The sequence below is a fragment of the Dermacentor silvarum genome, chromosome 3 (assembly GCF_013339745.2).
Source record: "Dermacentor silvarum isolate Dsil-2018 chromosome 3, BIME_Dsil_1.4, whole genome shotgun sequence".
In the NCBI taxonomy this organism is placed as follows: Eukaryota; Metazoa; Arthropoda; class Arachnida; order Ixodida; family Ixodidae; genus Dermacentor; species Dermacentor silvarum.
The window spans coordinates 111,878,168-111,900,631 of record NC_051156.1 but is presented as its reverse complement, the minus strand read 5'-3'; the positions used below and the strand labels follow the sequence as shown (position 1 = coordinate 111,900,631).

Below are 22,464 nucleotides of genomic sequence, written 5' to 3'. Positions count from 1 at the left end.
CTTCTTTTCAACCGCCAGCGGCACCGCGGCAACGCCAGCGGCAACGCGTCCGGCTTCCAGAAAGTACTACACAATTCGTTATGCGCATAAAATTTGTGTCGCGATTATAAAAGTTTTGGTGGCAAACGAAGGGAACTATCGGTAACATTCGAGAAATTCCTGATACATACAGGCGCGTCCGGGCACGGGCTACACGTTTACTTAAAACGTATCAATGCCCCCTTCTTAAAAGCATCGTCCCGATTCTACACACACAACACGAGAGTGAAAAGCAAAACTACAATTAGTAAAGAAAAAAAAAGTAAAAGAAAAAATTCACCTACTTCCACGAAGTGAAATCTGTAGAAACATTGGATGCGTGGTCGTTCTTTTTCCGCGATTGCCACGTATGTTTCTTTTTTTCGCTGTGGGTAGTTTCAGACCGAAGGAACGACCACATATCTGCTGTTTCTACAGTTCTCACTTCGTGGCCCATGTTATGGACGCCGCTCGGGCTTCGTTGCCGATGGACGCCACTCTCTACGCGCCGCTCGCGAAAGGCGGCGTCCATCGCGCGAACAGCGCGCGGCGCAAACACCTGCTATTATACCCCGTCGCCTCTCCTCCTCCTCCCCGGCTCGCGCTCTGATTTGTCGGCTACTCTCCTCCCGGCGAGCGGGTCACGTCACTTTTCTGGCTCTGCTCCTGTCATAGAGTTAGTATGCCGACTCTACAGGAAAATCTGGGCGAGAAAAGCGGGAATCGCATAGGCACCGCCATGTTGCTATGACCTTTTTTGTAGCACAAAAAATATTCAAAATGTTATGCAAGACAAAGCACTTGCAAGTAACACTCGTCACGGACGTCGTTTGAAGTTCATTGCATAAATTTTTCAGAACGATCGCATGGCTATTAAAAATTTTGATGTAAAATTCACGATGTCTTAAGGCTGCGTTTCTAGGCGCCTTAACTAGATGGCGCAAACATATATACTTAAGGAGGCTCGGGATCGCTTTGATTGCGCGCCTCCTCCAAATCCCATCTGGTCTTTGGCGCCTGCGTGCCCCCAAATGGTAGCAACATGGCAGCGCCTAGGGATGGTCGAATAACCTTTTATTCGAATAACGAATAATCATTCATCATTTCAGCCTTTCATCGATCAATCGCTTTTGATTTACGGATTTTCATTGATTAATTGATTTATCAAAATTTTGGCCAGGTACCTTAAAAAGGCTGAAACACGTTTATCTACTTTTGTAGGAACCTATTTTAATGTTTGAGAGGTGGAATCAAGTTAGCAATAAAAGTGTATTAACGCTTGATAAATATTAATCTTTGATTTGTTAAAGTTGAAATTACAACATGCACTGGGAAATAAAATTACGGATTTAGGATTTTAAACGCCGTGCTCTTTTCTACAGAGCGAAGGAATGTCAATTGGCTGGGATGCATGGATGGAGCCGACTCCTTCTTTGAATGGCCGCACAGCCAGCGTGCGAGAGTAGATGCTCGGACGCTAGAGTTTTGCTGGAATTGAGATGAACTTTATCGCTATGTGCCAAATTCGTCCTCCGAACCGTGCACGCATGCTGTGCCACGTCTTTAGTGGACTCGGAGTGGCACGGCGATCGACGACTCGGTTGCTATAGTATGCCTTGAATTGCGAGGGCATTTCAAGCCTCCAGTTTATGGAAGCGTGGTGTCGCGTGCGGTTGGGGGAAAGGAGGGGAAGCGTGAGGGCCCGGAATCGCTCTACTACAGCCACAGGGAAGCGTGAGGGCTCGCAGTCGACAGTCGCTCTACTACAGCCGCACAGTCACTGCTCGTGCCCCGCCATTTTAGTACGATTACATAATTTTCGCCCAACTTCTGTTAAACACTCGAAAACGATTAATCGAACTGGTCTAATCAATTTGGTCGATTAAATCGAAGGTGCATATCGATGAAGATTAATCGTCTTGCGGAATACTTTTAATCAATTAATCGATTAATCGTTCATCGATATTACCAACCCTAGCAGCTTCCTTGCGGTTCCCGATTTCAGTACATGGTTGCCATGGGGAGCTTTTCCTCTGGAGTTTGGTTATATTAACTCTATGGCTCCTGTGTGACGGCATGGTCATCGACGGTGCTCGTTTGACTAAGAGCAGCTCCGCTGTTAAAACAAAGTTGCAAATTTTGTTAGCGCTGGCAGAACAGGTTAAGGTGCGAAATGCCGTCTGGCATGACCGCATGCTCCAGTGGGCCAATGCGTTGGTTGAACTTCTAGGGCTCGCAATAGCGACGTAGAAGCTCCTCGTTAAGTCCTCGTCCGTGTATCTGGGTCCCAACCGAAACACGGTCGCCGAGCTCGTATTGCAGGTGGCGTCGTCGAAGAATGTAGTGTCGGCTGTCCGTCCTTTGCAGGCTCTTGATATTCAGGCGGGCGAGTTCTCGTGCTTCTTCGTCGTGTTTCAGATAGGTGGCAACGTCAAGTTTCCCTTCGTCGGCAACCTGTGTCACCATGGCGTTGAGCGTCGTGGCCGGCTTCCTTCCGTAAATTAGCTTGTACTGCGTGATCTACGTTGTTTCTTCCTCTGCCGTGTTGTACGTCTAGAAGGAGGCTGTCGCACGGTTTGTGCTCGACGTCGAAGTACATTGCGAACATGTCGGCGGGAATACAAGCGACGAAATACACCACCAACTAGGCCAGCGGGATGGCTACAGCCGATCGAGCCTCCACGCCGAGCGTTTCAGCAGATCGAGATGTATTTGTTTGGGGCCTTTCGACGTGAACATCCGGAATAAATGGAACATAGTGGTCACCGACTGACTACCTTACCTCGCACGTCCCCTAAATATAGCGTTGTAGTGACGTTGAAAAACTATGCAATGTAGAAACTGTGAGCATAGAGAAAAAAAATTCAACAAGAGCGGACACTCGACCAAAACAGGCAACTGGATATGCGTCCGCTGGCATTGATACCACCCTTCAGCTGAAGCGAGCATCGGTAAAAAGGAATTGAAATTAAGTTAACAGCGTATTATTTTTTTTTGTTTCCCGCTAAAATTAAAAACAAGATAAGCAGGTCCTCCTATGGCGGATGTCTAAGTACGCGTAAACATTGTGCCACTTGCTGATCTCCCAGCCCGGTGTCATTATCAATGTTATGAAACTTGATCTGACCGTTACAAACGACAGCGCTGGGTGACACGAACTGCTGCTGACGGCGGCGCAAGGTGAACTGATGACTCAAGCAAACTAGTGGAGGTGCCAGGTGCGCTGAATACGTTCCGTTCATTGGAAGCCGTTATGGCTCTTTAGCCCCTTCTCCATCCGCATCGAGCCATTATAAACCGAACACCGGCGGCGGATGCGTTTGGCGCGGTCGCGAGTGCCGTATCTTGAAAGCGATCTGCAATGGCGACAGAGAGCGCCGACTGCTGACAGCGTCGTGTGCTCTGGGTTCTCGCGGCTGAGTTCGCTATGAAGAAAGAGGCGCGTGGGCCCCAATCTTGAAAGCGATCTGCGATGGGTGCTTAGTGCGGTGAGTGCAGACAGCTTCGCGTGTTCTGTGTTCTCGCCGCGTAGCTCGGTTTGAAGTGAGAGGCAGCAGGAAGGCGAATCCCCTCGTTGCTGCGGGCGCTATCTTCAAAATAATCGTCTTGCATGACGGACGGCCGCACGCTTTTTATCGTTGGGTAAAAGGTGGCGGTGCCACTGCTGCGGCACAAGCCCCATTTTCAGTACCTTTGGAGGAACCGTTGTGGCTGTTCTACGTAGGTTTTTAAGTAGTCGTATATACCATAAAAAGCCTAATTCTTGCAGATTCCAACTATACATCATATAAAGAAATGCATTATAGTGGTTTTGAAATAAATGTTCAAGAACAAGCATGAGATACAGGGGTTTTGCGAAGTGTGTCTCTGTTCTGACCATATTTAGAAGAAACTACCGCAATTACTGCGTTGCGGCTTGCTCTTTAGCTTTAGGACCTATTTGTCTATTTCCTAGACGCAGCAAAATAATCCTTAATTTTTACTTTTTGGTTAATTTTTTTTGTAGATTGCCAAATATTGCAACTTCTGTTGTAAGCAGCCCGGCAACTATACGCCCAAGGAAGCTAAACTTCGGAAAAATTAGAGTTCAAGGAATTTCCATTTAGGACGCGAAATTTTATTGATGTACGTTTATTAGTTTATCGAACAATGCGACCGAAATTAAGCAGTATTTAGCATTCTGGGCCTCTTTTGCCCATTTTTGCGGGAACGTACTAAAGCTACGAAGCTGTGATTTTGGATGAAACAATTAGAAGTCCGAATTCAAAATCTCAATGCATACTTTTCCAATAAAGCAAAAAGAAACGCTGTACGGGACGCACGATTATCACTATTTTTTTCCACTGGTAACATCGATAATGTCGACATAATCTTCAAACCGTACCATAATCAAAGGACGCGTTTCTGAAACATTAGCAGCTATGGTCATTTGTTATTGTAATATGCTACAATCACAGCGACAAACTGCAAAGCAAGGATGAAATTTATACTGTTTTCGCACTTACATGCAAAATTTTCGCCTGGCGCCATCTACATGACTGCCACAAAAGTGCGGAACCGGGAAGTTCACAGTTTCTCCGAATATGGCGGGCCAAAACATTTTACTTCAGAAACGAACGTTTTCAACTTTTCCGCTGAAGGATTCCTGGGGCGGAATCTTAAATCGGTTGCGAAGACGAACCGGTGCCATGCCCTCACGTGATTGGTCAGAATTGTGGTTGCGTCAGCGGCCGTCAGAGACAGCGGGGCGGTACCGCAAATTTTGAAAACATCACGCATCTGTCAGTGAGGAGGCGGAGGAACAACTTTATTAAAAACACCAGTCAATGCACGTCGGGAGAGAAATCCTTCTCCCCCGTCGTCCCTAGCCGCGGGCCGGAATACCTTGAGACACAGTAGCAGCAAGGGCTTGACCGATGATTTCCTGCTGGACGTTGGGGTCTGGGCTGCAGAGCAAAGTCTCCCAGGATTCTAGAGTGCGCGAGCTATCATGCTTAGATGGACATGTCCACACCATGTGAACCAGGTTTGCTGCCTCATCACAGAATTTACTCTTTGAACCGAATACTCTTGGATGCTACTTGCTGTAGTGTACAGGGTTTGGAAAAACCCTCGCCTGTCATTTCCTCCACATCAGCTCGCGCAGGCGCACATGGTCGAGGAGCTTTATCTTGAACCGCATCGACTGCTACGGCGGCGCGCGCTGGCCGCATCGTCGGGAAGCGTGCTACATGTCAAGGGCAGTTCATCGTTACTGCGGGCACTGAGCCGGTAATGTTAACTAAACGTTGTACGCACATTCTTGTGTCTCCTTCTTGTCGCTGCGGATTACGGTAGCACACGCAGTGAAGAAATATGCGTGCACGTACTCAGTGCCTCGGCCTTTCGAAAGAACAAAGGAAGCGTGCTGTCAAAAGAAGTGTGTAGAACCCCATTTTTGCCAATGAAGGCTCAGAGGCTGGCGTCGCACAACGTTTAGCTAACATTATCGGCTCAGTACCCGCAGTAACGATGAACTACCCTTGACAGTAGCACGCTTCCCGATGATGCGGCCAGGGTGCGCCGCCGTAGCAGTCGACGTAAAGCCCCTATATATAAAAAGTAGCAACACTCTCCTCCTCCGCCTTCCCTCCTCCTCGTTTCTCCTCTCTTTCGAGCTCCTTTTTCGACCGTTGCACCGCCTACACCGCTTGAAACACGTGCACTTGTTTACCTTTCACCGCTGATCAGATTCGACGATCGCCGACTGTGTTCGTTGCTATCGTCGTGCTCCTCGCCAGTCGGTAGACGCTTCTCGGGCGAAAATGGCGATGGAGCGGGATCGTAAACAAACGCAGCCAGCGCCCGGGGGCTCGACGGTCCACGTGATGCCATTAGGCCAATACCGACGTGGCGTCGGCCCTGGACAGGGTGTACGAGGAGGCGGCGGCATTCTTCAAAGCGTGACGCTACTTTTTATATATAGGGGTTTTAAGTCGACGCGGTTCAAGATAACGTGCCTCGACCGTCTGCGCCTGCGCGAGCTCGCGAGATGCTTCCGGCAGACGACTCCAGCGCTCGCGGCATCGCGATGCAATGCGCTCCGAGATTTCCCCTAAGTGTGAAACAGACTGTACAATAAAACAATATGTCAACACGCGACGATAATTGAATACTTTCAGGGCAATATTTAAATAATAGTTCCTATTTATTGAGCAAGAAGTAACATTCCGCAATTCCTCGATTAACTCGTCATATGATGACGTGCACTTCAGAGGCGGCACCCTCTCCTTTATTGGTCGCGTCCTCCCCGTCTTCCACCTCCGGCTTGGAAGTGGCCTATTTAGTGACGTAAGTGGCGAAGCAAACCGGTTCGCATTTGTAACTGTTATGAGATTCCGCCCCTGGGCTCCCCCACAATGTGTGTCAATCATCCTGAATAGTTAGAAGAACCATGCACTCCCAAAGGCATGACCAAGGCCGCGAGACGCGCTGTTGTTTCCTGCTTTTGTTGGGCTAGTACGTGCATAGCAGCCATGGCGAAAGCACGTGCCATCCAAGAAGGAGAACCGGCTGCGTAGCCGAAGAAAGGAGGAGGCCTCATCCATGGTGCGCTAAAATTCCTCCGTGAAACTTCTGTCCAGTCCTCGACCTTGTAGGCGGCGCTATTACAATAGCACAATAGAGGAATCTTCCCCTTCTCTTTTTCTTTGGCTGACTCAACGAATTCGAATGAAGTTGTATTGACACGTGTACTTGTTTATCTTTCACCTGTGACCGCTTTTCACAGCTTGGCGCAGGACGCGCCTGCATGTATCGGAAGTTTCTCGAACGTTATCGATGCTTCTATCCGTTGTTTGTTGTCACCGATGCTTATGTAATGTGATTGTATGAGCAACGCGAAAATCACGCATGCTTAATTAATTAATTGTGGGATTTTACGTGCCAAAACCACTATCTGATTATGAGTCACGCCGTAGTGGGGGACTCCGGAAATTTAGACCACCTGGGGTTCTTTAACGTGCACCTAAATCTAAGTACACGGGTGTTTTCGCATTTCACCCCTATTGAAATGCGGTCGCGTTGGCCGGGATTCAATCGCGCCACTTTGTGCTCAGCAGCCCAACACCATAGCCACTAAGCAACCACGGCGGGTACAAGGCACGCATGCTGTAGTACTCAACGCGTAATAAGACGAGACTGTAGAGAAGAAATTGCACCCCATCCGCACCACGTGGTGTCGCCCATTGGCCTGGGCCGTTATTTTATAGCGATGCCTTTCCGATCATAGTGCCTTTTCGTGCCTTTCGCGCTTGGTCAGTGGTTAGAGCGGCGGTCCGCTCACGTTATCAACGGGATCAGCCGGCCGTGTGCGGGGTCGGATGATAAGACTAACATAAAATAAAGCATAACGCATCGCTACAAAATGCTGGCCCTGGTGGGCATTTTTAGCTTGTCGAGCATGCGTAGTGGTTGCCCGGGAGAGAACCTAGCACAGACAGCCTTTGTCCAAGTCATGGGAAATTGCAAGGAAAGTGACTCACAAGAAAGGAAAAGAGCCGTCGCAGCATCTCGCCGAACGCGGGCACCAACTGAGTTTCACACCACTCGAGTAAGACCCTTTCTGTTACCGGAATTTGTAACTGCCATAGAAGCGGACAATCGATAATTCAAAGCTAAGCAGCAGTACAAAAAAGTTCTTGTTCTGTTTGCGTTAGAGTGCTGATTCTTTCGTTTAGACGTAATTGTTGTGAAGGAAGGTGAACAACACGACATAAAAAAAAAACGCTGAACCTTGCACTCGGCCACGCAACGCTTGGAGCAACGAAGCTGGGCGATGGTAGCCCAGCATTTTCTGAAAGTGCGCGCGACCGTTTCATCTTATTACTCATCAGGATGATAATTTCTGTTCGCGTGTCTAGGACTTACGGCCATCACTGCGCGTTGCAAAGCGCGGCATTGAGCCGTGCTCCCTCAAGGGCTGCAGAAGATAGCGCCAACCTTTCCCTTTCCCTCAAGAACCACTTATCATCGCAGCTTGCAACAATGACACCGCGTTCCAATGCCGACACTGCGGTCCAGGAGACCCGCTGCGTGAATGCGTCTCTCTCTCGCTCTCATAGCGCGCAAAACCTCTTCACCTCGCAGAGCAGGGGCCTACGAACGCGCCAGCTGTGGACGAAGACGACGACGCTCGAACGCAATCATATGGTTCGCATAAATGCATGCTCTGCAAGCGTGGCTGTACAGCCTTTTCAAACCTTCACAACAGGTGGTGGCGCTTGCACGTTTTTAGTAGGGAGCCTAAATGCAAGCGCGGTTCTTGCATGTAGGCTCCCTAGTTTTTAGCAGATAGTATTTTTCTCGCAAATACATGATGCAATAAATACCATGTAAGAAAAAAAAGTGGCTGTACAGCCTAGTGGTTATGACGCTCGCTTTGGGACCGGTGGTATGAGGGCTCGAATCCTGACTCGGCAACAAAGCTTATTTTCTTTTCTTTCTTGGTAGTGCCTTGCAACGCACTGCAAATTACGGCTGGCGTAAACAGCTTCGCTGTTAAAAGGCCGTAGTGGGAGTCTTAAGCTGTAATTCTGGCGATGACCAGCTCATTTGTGGCGGCAGGTTTTTAGCATACATGATAAGGCAGTGAGCTTTGACGGTCTATGAGGTGCCTCTTATTTTCTGGATATTTCGGGCTTTGAATCATATGCAGCCGGTTTACATCTTACATCAGCTATGGCAGCATTGTTGACACGATATCTGTGCCTCGGGTGCAAGTGCGTAGACCGCACATATCGGGGGGAGAAGAGGAATTTTGTCAACTGTTGATTCAATTATCCAGACGAAATGATGAAGTAAGACCGAGTACTGTTTCAATTTTTCAGGAAGGAAGGATCGCAGGAGAGCAGTGAGCAACAGCGAAGTGCAGCCTGCACTTCGTCCTTGGAAGGCAGTGGTACTACCATAGACGATGGCACAATGGTCGAGTAGTGGGTTGGGTGCCTACATGCAACGCTGTTTTGCATGTAGGCTCCCTAGTACTGGGTGAGTTTCGGCAACGATGAAGAGCTTCTGTCGGACCTGAGTATTGAATCAAGATTCGCGTCAACTCAGAGGAGCCGAACATTTCCGGGAGTCAAATCGTTGACTGGATCATTTTGTACATGCTGTTCGAAGTTTCGACAACCATAGGTGCCCCAAGTCGGCTGGTCGCTTTGTATTTGTGAAAGAACGCAAAGTGGGGCTGTGGTCAGAGCTTACGTTTTCCTGCAATGAATGCATGGAGATCAAGAAGTTGTCGACTGAGCCTGTAGCAGAACCAACGTCCCTCACCCACAAGACAATATTAGGGATCAACGATGCTGCCATGTGGGCTTTTATGAGCATCGGATCTTGCCACACGCAGTTCGAGGACGTGATGTAAACCATGGAAGTGCCCGCTATGAGTAAATGGGCTTTTCTATGTCGAGAGGAGTCTCTTGGAAAGGTAAAGTTATTCACACACATTTTTCGGTTTTTATGCGGATTTGGAGAGCAATTTTTAGAAGAATTAGCGCGACGTTACAGCTGTGCTTAGCATTTCATTTTGAAGAAGAATACGGCATAGTTCATATCCCCCCATTCAATTTTTTATCGTTGAATCTAAATGTTTCTGTCGCAATTACAGGATTGCCACTACGGCAGCAAACCTGTAGTTGATATGTTCATCCATGCACGCAGAGGTCACGTTACGAAATGTAACGCCGGCGTTGTGAAATGTTTTGAACTTGTAGTCTGACGTAATGGTGCTTGGTCACATCGCAGTCACGGACACCGGTATTCCGCCAATTCTGGTGTGGCTGCTATTATAGGAAAGATTACTAAAAAGCTCTTATACTTAGGAGTGAGAAACAAACTGGGCAGCATGTGTGAATACTATGCCAGGACCGGCAATGAAAAAAAGGAGCGTCTGTGCTATGAGAATTGTAACGAAAGCTCAGGTGCAATGGAGACCGATATTATCGTTGGAGGCTTCCAGAGGCGCGTCGAAATGCATGGTGTTGAATATCAGACGTTCATGTGATTATTCAGTCTTGCATCAGATCCTTACAAAAGTGGAATATATGGTCGTTTTGTAAAGAAGAAGGAGTGCGCGAACCATGTAGTGAAATGCTACACCACTTGCCTCTACGCTATTGCTAAAGAAGCTAATGATGTTCAGCCTACCTAAGTGGTCCCAGCATTAGGCGCATAAAAAATGGTGCACAGAAGGCCATGAAGCATTATGCCAACATTCTACTTGATGTACAGGGCACTGCAGAAGAGAAAGATGCACAATAAGCAAAGCTAGCTGCAGACCTCATAAACGGTCCAAACATTTGTTTGGGTGCCACGACAAATGCAAGAACTATTTTTGTGATGGCACCAAAGGCGACAACATTTATGAGAATACGCCTAAAGTGCTCCAGCTGAAAATAGTGACCGCCGCCAACATAATTGTGGAGAAAGCTGGCCGTCTTGTCGCTAATGACACCAGTAACCTTGCCGAGGCAGTAATGTCACTGGTAGCCAAATTGTCTGGAGGAAAGCATATAAACAGGTGTCAGAAAGGCCCTCATGAACACCGGTATTATAAAGTGGGGCTCAGCTTTCGCTGGGGCCCCAGTGGCATTGTGCTACAACTAAGGCTGTCACCTGCAAGAGTCCTCCAGCCATCTCGAAGCGCTACGCAAACAAAAAAAAATGTGTCAGAAGGCTAGCAAAGAGTCTCTGAGACGAAAACTATTTGAGGAAAATGGCCACCGGCAGCGCCGGCGCAAGGAGTCCCCGATGAAAGACTCAAGGTGCAATTATGGCCCAAACTGTCATAAACCCGATATGCCGCTTGAACAATTCTCGGACAAACAAACAAATATCTTTAAAAGCCTACAGGGTGACAAAAAACGGAGGATTGAGATTGAGGAAGACACTACAGGTCAAGCAGACGATTGCACGTGCCATGTAGAAACACAAATGCGCCTAACTGCTTCCAAGTTTTACGCAGTGTGTAGGAGAAGAGAGTCGACGCCCTGTGACGGACTCGTGAAAAGCCTACTTTACAAAAATATTTTCGCTAGTGCCGCTCTTGAGCATGGTAAGCTGTAAGAACAAGTCGCTCTGCGGTTGCATGAAGAAGAGACAGAAACTCGCGTGCAACCATGTGGGTTAATTGTTTATCAAGAGTGTGCTTTCTTGGCAGCATCTCTCGATGCATTGGTTGGTAGCGACGGTATCTTGAAGGTAAGGTGTCCCTTCACAGCGAAAAAAAAATGGAACCATGTGCGGCTCCTAAGAAATTCAACCAGAGGAGCGAAATCCTCGAACTGCCCGCACTAAGCAATTCTAATAGCTACTACTATAACGTGCAAGCCCAGCTAAATATCACCAAAAGAAGTTTCTTCACTTTGTTGTCTGCACATCAAAATGAATTCACGTACAGCGGGCTGAAAGGGAAGAAAGCTTTTGGAAATTGAAAATGCTACCTTTCCTCATCAGATGTTACAGAGACTGCCTGCTTACAGAAATTGTAGATCTCCGCATTACGCGCAGCATGCCCATCGGCAGGCCACAGTGGAATGAGCGAGCCATTGAAGCACAGCGAAAAAATCAGAGAAGCTCCAATGAAGAGCAAGGTGACAAACCACAGTGGCCTCTCCGATATTCGCCGCGACCTCGACTCGTAGGCTTGCCTGTGCATCAGCTCTGTGTTGAGGAGCTATCCCTACCACAGCGCGCACTTTTATGAGTGTTCCTGAACAGACGACCTACAACGCTCTATTTGGTGACTGGTCTTTTGACGAATAGACAAGAAACCAAGGCCGGTATTTTGTAGCGATGCCTTTCCTGTGCTAATGCCTTTTCGCACTTTTCGCGCTTGGTCAGTGGTCAGAGCAACGGTACGCTCACGTTATCAACGGGATCAGCCAGCCATGAGCAATGGATGGTAAGGCTAGTACAGAATAAAGCATAACGCATCGCTACAAAATACCGTCCCAAGGCACCATCACGCGAGCCGTCTGTAGTAACAGCTTTTGCGCTTGAAAAGCTTTTTAGTGTTTCTTTGAAGACGCACCACGGGAAACGAGCCCGAGGTTATTCCTGCACATGGTGTACAGTTGTTTTCACGTGGTCGCGGCCCTTGCAATGTTGATTAGTAGATTTGACCTCATAGGCCTTTGCCGTGCTAAATGTTGTCACGCTTACTTTATTTAGCTTTTTTGTCGGTGACCATTTTTCATAAGATTGTCACTGTTATTTCGGGACAATTCAGTAAAGCTTGTAGGGAGACGTGCCGACTGTGTCCGAAATTTTTTAATGTTGTCACCCATTTTGATAGCGAAAGTCTTGTCGAATCAGATTACGTGCATGACGTCAATCTTATTGCACATCCTCGAATGCAAGCGAGCTCAATCGATTACTCGAATGCACCGGTCCCGATACGCGTATAAATAACGTGCGACCTGACCCGTGATTTTAGATTACACGACTGTTCTCACGCAATTATCAGCTAATCTTTTTCAACAGAAGGGCTGATTGGCGAGCGAAAAAGCGCAAACGTTGACGCGTACTGGCAGCGTTCTTTTTTCGCCGGCTTTGTGCACCGAGCGCGAACCTATTCATTCTGATAGCATAGTGGAAAACGGGGGTTTTCCCTCCGAATAGAGATAAAAAGGCACCATGCATGTAACTTAGATATGTTTGATACTTGAACATGTGTCCAACAACATTTCATCATATTTTTTTAGAAAAGTATTATCGACTCGTGTGATGCTTGTTATCTGAAAACATGGAAGATAAATGACGGTACTCATGCGGCGAAACATTCAGCTGCTGAAGTCAAGATCACGGGTTCGACACCAGGCCGTACTGGCCGCATTTTTATGGCGGCGATCTGCAAAATTACCCTTGCTTGAAGCATTGTGAAACCTGGGTGACGTGACAAAGGAAGCACACGTTGTGAAATATGCGCGAATCATATTCTACTAACAACATTGTGGAGCCGATGGATTGGTTTATGCCTGCTTATCTGAAATTGGCAAGAACACCGTCATCTGACCAAGCCTCTTATACATGTATACAGTATATACACACACACACACACACACACACACACACACACATATATATGTATATATATATATATATATATATATATGGTACAGTGATGAATGTTTACTGTGTACTAGTGGGTTTTTGTTTACGTACGTTCTTTCGTTTGCCCTTCGTTTGGATACATAAACTGCAATAGCTGATCTCAAGGTCTAGTTCCCGGGAGAGACACAAAGAAAATTAAAAAAATGCTGTCAAACGTTCCAATCTGGCTTTTGCGCGTGTCGTGTTTTAGATAATGGGGTCCTCCCTATTTTGACGCAGGTTTCTAATCGATACATTCTTTTTGTCATTTGCGCACGTGCGCCCTGGCAGTGTTTCAGTGTAAAATCGACCTGAGTATGCTATTCCCCTGCTGAAGTGGGCATCGCACTCGCACTAAGTTTTGATTTGTGACTATAAACGAACCTAAGAGACGATTTGCAAATATATCGAAGTTGACGGCCCTAAAACGGTACCTTCCAAAGAAAACTCACCAACAGTCAAGCGTTCCGAAAGGCGAACGCCACGAGATCGTATTTATTGATTACGATATATTTCCGCAGGCTAATCAAGCCTGATGGGCTATTTTGCCGTTCAATTTACCATTCTAACAATTCAATAAAAGCCGAGCGCGAACTTATTGCAAAAACTTTTGCATATTGCACTGTCCTAATAAGTAACGTCAAGGAGGGAACATGTGACGAAGCGCACAAAAAAAGTGGAGCTCACATATTGATAATGATGAGTACATAATAAAACATTACTTTAGTACATATAGTATACAGACGAGGGTCCCAAATCAACGGACGAGAAAGATGAAAAGGGAGCCTCGTGGCCAGCATTATTGCGATGGGGCCCGTCTATTAGTGTTTTTCACGCTATTTCATAGTTGCGCAGATCATACCCCCTCCTCCCGGAACATGTAAATAATGACGGGATGGGAAATACAGCCTTATTAGCTATAGTGTCCTGTTCATGTGTTGTTTTGCGCAATACCACACGTGTCGAGAAAATATGACAAAGATCGTTATGTGCTTCCGTTATCGTCGCTTTCCTGCACCGCAATTTATTGTAGCGGGTTCTTGCGTCCTTGAAGTAAGGTAGGAATCTAATAAAGTGAAACATTATACACATAACATATCAATAAAGAAGACATCCGCCTGCTTTAGCAAAGCCGTCAAATAAAAAGAAAGAAAGCCGTAATAGCGAAATTTGTTCTACAAGAACGCGCCTTTTTGACGAGATACCTTCAAATTTTCGACCTGTACGAGAACAGCATACGCTCATGAAGGGCAGACAAAAGCGCACGTGGTCGCTTGAGTCCGCGGCCTGCATGGCGCGCGGAACAAAACAGCGCTGGTCACGCAATGCGAGAGTGCGAGGAGTTATCACTTTCCCTCCTGTCTACTATTTACCCTATCCTCCTGCTGGCCGATGTTCAGCTGTGAGCAATCCGCATTGTCAGGCCAGCAAAACTACCCTCTGCCTTTTCTTCTCACAATCACGAATAATATCCACGCCTTGTCATCTGCACGTGGTAAGTGCGTCGGGACGGTCAGGAAGACGGCCGCAAAGACAGGGAAAGGAGAAAAAGAACACAGGACACGGACGCATTCGTCTTTCCGGGCATGTCTCATTGTCGCTTTAGTACGACGTTCTGGCGGGCTAGTTGGCTCACAGCTTTTAGACGTTTATATAACTGCGCTAAAAAACGAGGATACACAAAAGAAACACACACGACACCACGAGAGCAGTGGTGTCGTGTGTGTTTCTTTCATCTGTCGTCATTTTTTTCGCGCAGTTATACAAACCTCATTGTCGCGGAGACACTGAGGTCGACAGACTACCGTACGTTTCTTTCGTGTCGTGTTCCTTCACGCTACTGAGATTCCCACATATACACTAATCAACTGGCGCTGCAAAGGCAGCCTGCAGTAAGCTTCATGGTGAGAAGGATTTTGTCATACTATTGTTCAGTTGTATTCCTATCGTCACGTAGTAGTGATGGTGAAGAAAACAGTCGCGAAACTTTGAATGATGAAATAGACTTTATTGGGCGAACCTGTGCCCACAAAACCAATTTGCACTGGAAGCACAACGATAGCGGCGAACAGAGTCGGCGATGGTCAAAATCTGATCAGCGGCGAAACGCGGCGGCGTTTATGCATGAACCATCGAAGGCTCCAGTGTAATCCCTGGGCCGCGATTTTGTAGCGATGCCTTATGACTCATTCTATACTAGTCTTATCATCCACCGCTCACGCCCGGCTGATCCCGTTGATAACGCGAGCGTACCGTCGCTCTGACCACTGACAAAGCACGATAAGCGCGAAAAGGCATTATTACCGGAAAGGCATCACTGCAAAATACCGGCGCTGGTACCCGCGTGTCTTCCGAAAAGTACTAGACAATTCGCGTCGCTCATACAATCAGATTACATAAGCGTCGGTGACAACAGACAACGGATAGAAGAAGCATAGATAACGTTCGAGAAACTTTCGACACATGCAGGCGTGTCCTGCACCGAGCGATAACGCTGTTCTGCATTGGCAAAGAGTATTTCTTCAGTCATGACTGATTGGCGTCGCCTGGTGGGGGAATATGAACTACTCGCAAGATGGCTGCCGTAGTACCACCACCCTAAACGTTTCGCCCATAAATGAGCTTATACTCGGCGATTCAATTATCTTGCGTTGCCTATCGACAAGCCGTTGACACAACAGACGCCCCAGATGCGTGCGTCGTGTGCCAGACACGCCATCGAAGCGAGCGAGGCCGGCCGGCTGCGCGTTTGAGCGTTCACCTGTTCGGTGACCCATCTGCCTTTTCCTTTTCTGGGATGTAGCCTGGCTTCTTGGGGTACCAGCGTACTCTTGCGTTCCTTCTGCGCTTCGACACGGCACCACTGCGCTATCAGACTGGGGCAAACAATTTTGTATGACCATCAGCGCAGCATTTCAAGCAATGTAGGCTTACCGCTTGCCACCGAGCGTTGTGATGCAGTTAGCGAAAAACAGCTCGGCCGTTGGGACCAATTTGGCGTGTATTGAATAATACTGATGGATGTTTCCGACGCTTTATATGAGCTCCATCATTATTGTAACTTTATGGCAGCGCTTGCCGCCCCTGACGTTGTGACGCAGTTAGCGAAAAGAAGCTCGGCCGTGGTGACGCAGTTTGTATCGTATGTACTGAACCTTACTGGGACAAGTTTGTGGTGCATTATCTTACCCCCAACTATATTGGAACTAAATTCGTTACGTTTTGGAGTACTTTTGAGGCACGGTGGCCGCACCCAGCGTTGGGACACATTTAGCGAAAAGCTGCTCGGCCGTGGTGACGTCGTTAGTTTTGTATGTACTCAATCTTGCTGGGACAAGTTTGTGGCGCTTTCTCGGATCCCCAACATTTTTGTAACTAATTTCTTTATTCTTGGGAATACTTTTGAGCCACGGTGGCCGCACCCGGCGTAGTGAAGCAGTGACCGAAAAGCAGCTCGGCTGTGGTGACGCAGCTCATTTCGCGTGTGCGGAAGTTTTCTGGGACACCTGTGTGGCGCCTTCTCTGACCCCCAACCTTATTGTAATGTCGTTACTCGTTGGGGTACTTTTGAGGCACGGTGTCCTCACCCGGCGTTGTTACGCAGTTAGCTAAAAGCGGCTTGGCGGTGGTGATGCAGTTAGTTTTGCATGTACCGATTCTTACGGGGCCAGGATTATGACGCTCCTTATGCCCCCCTCCCCCCAACAACAACATATACCTCCTTTCGGTACTCACGCTTGTCGAAACACGTCGCGCGATTGCCAAGAGTGGTAACGGGAGTGAGTTGCTTCCGCCGGCAGAATGCACGAATTTTACGCCGAGGAGCTCAACAATTTTGAGGAAGCTTAAGCTTCATCTTTAGGAGTGGAACGCGACAGCATTCGAAGATTCCTGATTGCTTTTCACGCTTCCCGACAACTGCAGCTTATGTAACCGTAATGTTTACTTGGAAACGCTGGCGGCGAACTCTATTCACGAAGACGAGCTTTCTGGCAGAAACGCGGCCTCTTGTGTGGGTCGATGTTCTGTTATTGCTTCGCACTTTTAATATTTTAGTCTGAGAAGATTTAACTTAAAAGGCAGGCGCAGTCGGTGTTTTGCTTCATGACATTTGTTTGTGGGCTTTCATTCTCAAATTTCCGAGGAATAACTTTGTAAAGAATGTAAGACAAAGTGTGAGACAAGTTTTCTGGGACACCTGTGTGGCGCCCTTGCTTACTGGTAGAATTATTTTAGTGGCGTATGAAATATTTTTACTCACAGGACCCTGGACGCCAACACCGATTTTACTGCCACACGGAGCAGAAAATTCGTATCCGACGCTGTATGGTAAGGTACGACTTTACTATACACCGTCAGATTCGCCGTTGGATTGTTTACCAATCGGCGTCGGATTGTAATTTGAATGTACGAGAAAACCTGATACTGCTACGAGGAAACTCGAACACAAACCCCTTTTCCAGTGTTTTTAACAGACCTGCGCGCAACGGGGGAATAGCAAACAATTAATAAAATAATGCAAAAAGGTGCTAAGGCCTTCACATTTTTATATAGGACTACTTATATTGCCCCTGGAAGAACATCTTTCCAGCAATGCATTTCAGTTTAAAGGTGAATCCTACTTTAAGGGAATCGGTGTAAGCATGGTCTTTGTAAGCTGGCTTTCTCACGTCCAGTGTTGCCGTGAATGAAGCCTACTTGCAGTATGAGAACGAGGTGATGAGAAAGGTCCTGATAACGCTATCGCGTTCTACTCTTAAAGGCGAAGCTTAAGCGTCCTCCAAGTTTTTTTTTACTAAAGAAAAACGATTCCTAAACATTACTGCGCGCCATTGAGCAGTTGATTAAGTGATTGAGTGAACTTTATTTGGTCCACGATAGACGCGTTGAGCAGTAGAAGCAAAATATTTGAACGACGCATAATCTTCGCATTTAAGAGTGGAATTCGATAGCATTCAAAGATCCCTGACTGCTTCTCACGCTTCCGGCAACAGCAGCTTATGTAACGCTAATGTTTACCGGGAAACGCTGGCGGCGTACGACATGCACGAAGGCGAGCTTTCCTGTACAAACGCGGCCGCTATAGCGGGCCTGTCCCGTAGGTGGAGCACAGCCGCGCTAAAAAAAGTATAATTTTCCACGTTTGAGTTATTATTTTGCACATAATATTTAAGTCTGAGAAGGTTTATATAAAAGGCATGCGCTTTTGGTGTTGTGTTTCATGACATTTGTTTGGGAGCTGTGATTCTCAAAATTCCGAGGAATAACTTTGTCAAGAATGTCTCACAAGGTATGAACACGTTTAGTGATAAAATTGTGTGGCAATGTAACTCGCATATAATGTACGTCCTATATCAATGCATGTCATATAGACGTACATAAATGCATACGAAAGTTATCGCTTACAGAAAACTCTGCCTGCGCCGACGATGACAGCGACACCAAATTTTATGCTACACGGGGTCTTTAAGGCTGTCGCCTTAAAAAGAAATACCGGACAGATCAGCGCAGCTGGCATAACGCGAACCAGCTAACGTTCAAAACGCGGGCGCCCGAAACCGAAAACGGCAGTCGGGTTCAAGTTTTAAAGCGGTTTGGTTCGATAGTCAATTCGGCCTCTGGGTTCTATGAAAGCGTCCGCTCTTGTTGAACGTCTTTCTCTACGCTGTGAGTCACAAATTTACCTTTTTAGTGGGCAAACTCGTGCCAAGCAAAACAAGTAACATTCAAGCACAACGATACTGCCAAGCGAAGTCGGCGGTCGTCGAAAATTTGATCAGCCGGTTGAGCGCGTCGACTTTTATGCATCACTCGTCGAAGGTTCTAGTGCAATCGCTGGTGTCCGCGTAGCTTCCAGAAAGTACTACACAATTCGTGCACACTTGGAAAGCTTTGGTGAAAACAGCCAACGCATAGAATGAACGAGGAAATTCGAGAAGCTTCTGATACATGCAGGCGTGTCCTCCGCCGAGTAATAACGTTCAATATTTCTTAGCCGGTAAAATGCGGTCACCCGAGAAACATAAAGATGTTTACGTGTCAATAGGCACTGCTTCAAAATTCGATTTGGAAGCCACCGACTAAACGACACTCGCCCATTTCATAGAGTGCAATCATCTGAAATCCGCTTTAATTGGGCTGTTCGTAAACTTGCATCACATACTGCTTCAATATAACTTGCTTAAATACAGCACTTTCTTAAGAATCGTGAAGGTGATATTGCGTACCTAAAAGACGCATCAGAACGACGGCTCTTCGCTTACTCAAGTCGAGGTAAGGTGCGACAACGTCCATGTAGATTGTAGCTGCATGTGAATTCACGACCGATGACACAGTGCTGCAAGCATAAAGACGTCGAAAATTGAAGAATGCAATGATAATCTTTTATGTAATTTTTATGAGTAGATCAGGAAGCACTGCCAGTGACATAGGTCTCATGCCTCAAGATTGCAGAGTTAATGTTTGGTGTTCTCTATATAATGACCAAGGTATTTATTTTGCTTTATATACCTGTAATCACTGAGTACGCAATCGCAAATTAAACAAGTCAGGAGTGCACGACCACTTTTAAGATGAATTTTCCAACACAAAACATACCTGGAAACATACCGCGTGCCCATTGCATAGGAACGCGGCTTTGAGAGTCACTGTTAGGTCTTCTACACACACCAAATTTTTGAGGTTGCCTATGAAACCTCGAATTACTGAGGAACTCCTTCTAATACCTGTTGCATACTGATGTCAAGTTTCATGAGAGGAAGTATACACGCAGTGTTCAGGTTCTAGAATCGTCAATTGAAGAATTTACACAGTACAAAAGTAGCACAATACCGGCATACATGACTAAGTTCCTTCGCTTCCGATAACAAAGTGTGCGAAATATCGGTCAGTTGGCTCCTCTTAGCACAGCATAGTGTAGCAAAAGTAAATGTGTTTAAAATTGCACCTCGTTGACGCGCTAAGTAGTCCAGCCAAGAACAGACCTCGTAGCGTTTTCACGTCGGATAGGCTCTCTTTTATGTAATACGGAAGGATCTGAAACATAGTAAATCATACAACAGATAACTCATTAAAGGCAATAAAAAAATTGCGTCTTGTGTGTCCAGTGGCAGTTCCTAAAGTTCGCAACGATTTTTATTGAAATCAGTTTCAGATCGAAGTGAATTCAAACATGTTTATTGGGCTGTGAAAATAATTTTCTTTCAATAAGTATTGTTAAAGACGACGGTGATAACTACAAGGTAACATTAGGTTGAAACAGGGAAGACAAAATTACGAACAAAATACGTAGGACCGCAATAGATCCTATTTCCGAGCGCCCTAGGCTAAAATATCTAACTATGGTTTGCCGGACACGTCTGGGTCAGGCAAAGCTGTGCGGTATAGACACTCCATACCTGGATTTAGAGCTACCTTACCCGCTCATTTTGACTGCGTGCGATATGTACAGGGCGTTTTTTAGACAATACAATTTTTTATAAAAATCTTACGGCACTGAGACACCTGTAGATTTCACACACGAGCTGTACGACGAGTCGGAAATACATTGCCGCTGCTTAGGTTACTCTGGAAAGACTAACAACCAAATTTCTTATTTGGCTGGTAATTAAAATTTCAGGGTAGCTAGGCGGGGTCGCCAACTTCGCTGTTTTCCCAGTCTTCGCACCACTTATGTGAAGCTGCCCCTAACTTTTTCCAATGTAGCACGTTATGCAAAACTGAAGATTTCACTAACCTGATCGTAGTTAACGATGGCGCCAGAGAGTAGAGGGTCACAGTCTCTGAACCAGTAAATTACGGCTATGCCAGTGAATCCAACGAGTACAAAGAACACGAACACCATCAGTCCTCCTCCTATGGCTATCCTGCAACAAAGGATACCCACTGCGTATGTGCAGGCATAGCACCTACGTTTCTGTGTTAGTACGAAGCAATAAAGGATAAATGCAGACACCTTTTAGCACCACGGGCGGTCCTGGCAGCCATAAACCTTTGGACAGCCATTTGGTCAAATCCCACGCGTACAATCGAGTAGGGTACGCACGCCACCAGTGCAGTCCACATATTCTCATCAGTGGTGACGTCGAAATCATTCCTGTGCAGAACGTGCAGGAACTTTACAAATACATTGGTAAAGGAGGTATTCCTCTTATTCTTCAACAAGTTTCTTAGAGGCTGAAGTGCCACAAAAGCAATTAAAAATTCGGAATATATTGCGGACTGCAGGTGGTTTCGTCCAAGCCCGTTTATCAGAAACTGTAAAGTGAGCTCGTGCCATTGTTCTGAACGTCCATTCGATAAATGGCTATGCTGCAATTCAGTCAATGTAACATACAAAAAAAATTCAGCAATACAATAACACGAACAGGAGTGCGAGGCTACGTTACCTGCTGAAAACTGTCGCACTGATAAGTAGGTTAGCTATCACAGGAATACTTCCGCGTCATTTCAAAAAGAATTCTCTATAGTTTGTGGAAATGACGCTTGTTCACTTATTTTCAGCATTTTTTCCAAATCACAAACTACATTCTCTCTAGCATTTTCGCTGTCTGAAGCCCCATTCCCGCGCATGTATTCACATATTATTGTTTTACGCATATGTGACTGCGGGATATATTGCGTGGCTCGAAGGCAGATAAATCTCTACATTAGCCATGGCCACTGGCCCACCCTGTTTTTTTCAAGAATTGTATACTTTTTTTTCATCTCTTGAAATTTTTTTGCACTCAGAATCAATCAATCCAGCAATTCTGATGCACTGATCGGCGTGGCACCCGAATTCTAAAGACTGGTGAGCGAGCGCATTATTCCTGCTACGATCTTCGGTTCGCGTACTTGAAGGAGGACCCGCAGTGGGCTATGGCATTGCGCTGCCAAGCACGAGGTTTCGGGATCAAATCCCGGCCACGGCGACCGCATTTGGATTGGGGCGAAATGCAAAGAATGCCTGTGCATTAGGTGTGCGTTATGGATCTCCACGGGGTCAAAATGATTCCGGCGCCCCCCACTACGGCATGCCTCGTAATCAACTTGTGATCTTGGCATGCAAACCCCCAGAATCTAAAAGTTGAAGAAAGCTGCATATCTACTTATTATGATGATTATATAAGCATCCTTTCTGTTTCAGTTGCATATACATCTCTAAATATCTTTATACTCTAGGCTACGTTATTAATTGTAGAATGTTCGCTTTATTGCGGGTTATCCATTTTTCTCACCACAAATCTTCCTGCCTCCTTAAATAATCTCCACAGCTGCTACTATTTATGTTTCCCCTACTGGCCTTTAAGCCTAAAGCCTCGATCAAACGTA

General features: G+C 46.5%; 1 protein-coding gene across 1 annotated transcript in view; it reads right to left on the bottom strand.

Moving 5' to 3' along the window:
- Positions 1–22,464, bottom strand: part of LOC125943939 (sodium-coupled monocarboxylate transporter 2-like) — a 99,622-nt gene that overhangs the window by 27,281 nt on the left and 49,877 nt on the right. Inside the window, exons 7-10 of the mRNA XM_049663523.1 lie at positions 21,107–21,247; positions 20,888–21,017; positions 20,099–20,187; positions 19,380–19,489 (exon numbers count right to left, since the gene is read on the bottom strand). Of these exons, the coding sequence (XP_049519480.1) occupies positions 19,380–19,489; positions 20,099–20,187; positions 20,888–21,017; positions 21,107–21,247 (470 nt within the window). The remainder of the gene's footprint in view (positions 1–19,379; positions 19,490–20,098; positions 20,188–20,887; positions 21,018–21,106; positions 21,248–22,464) is intronic.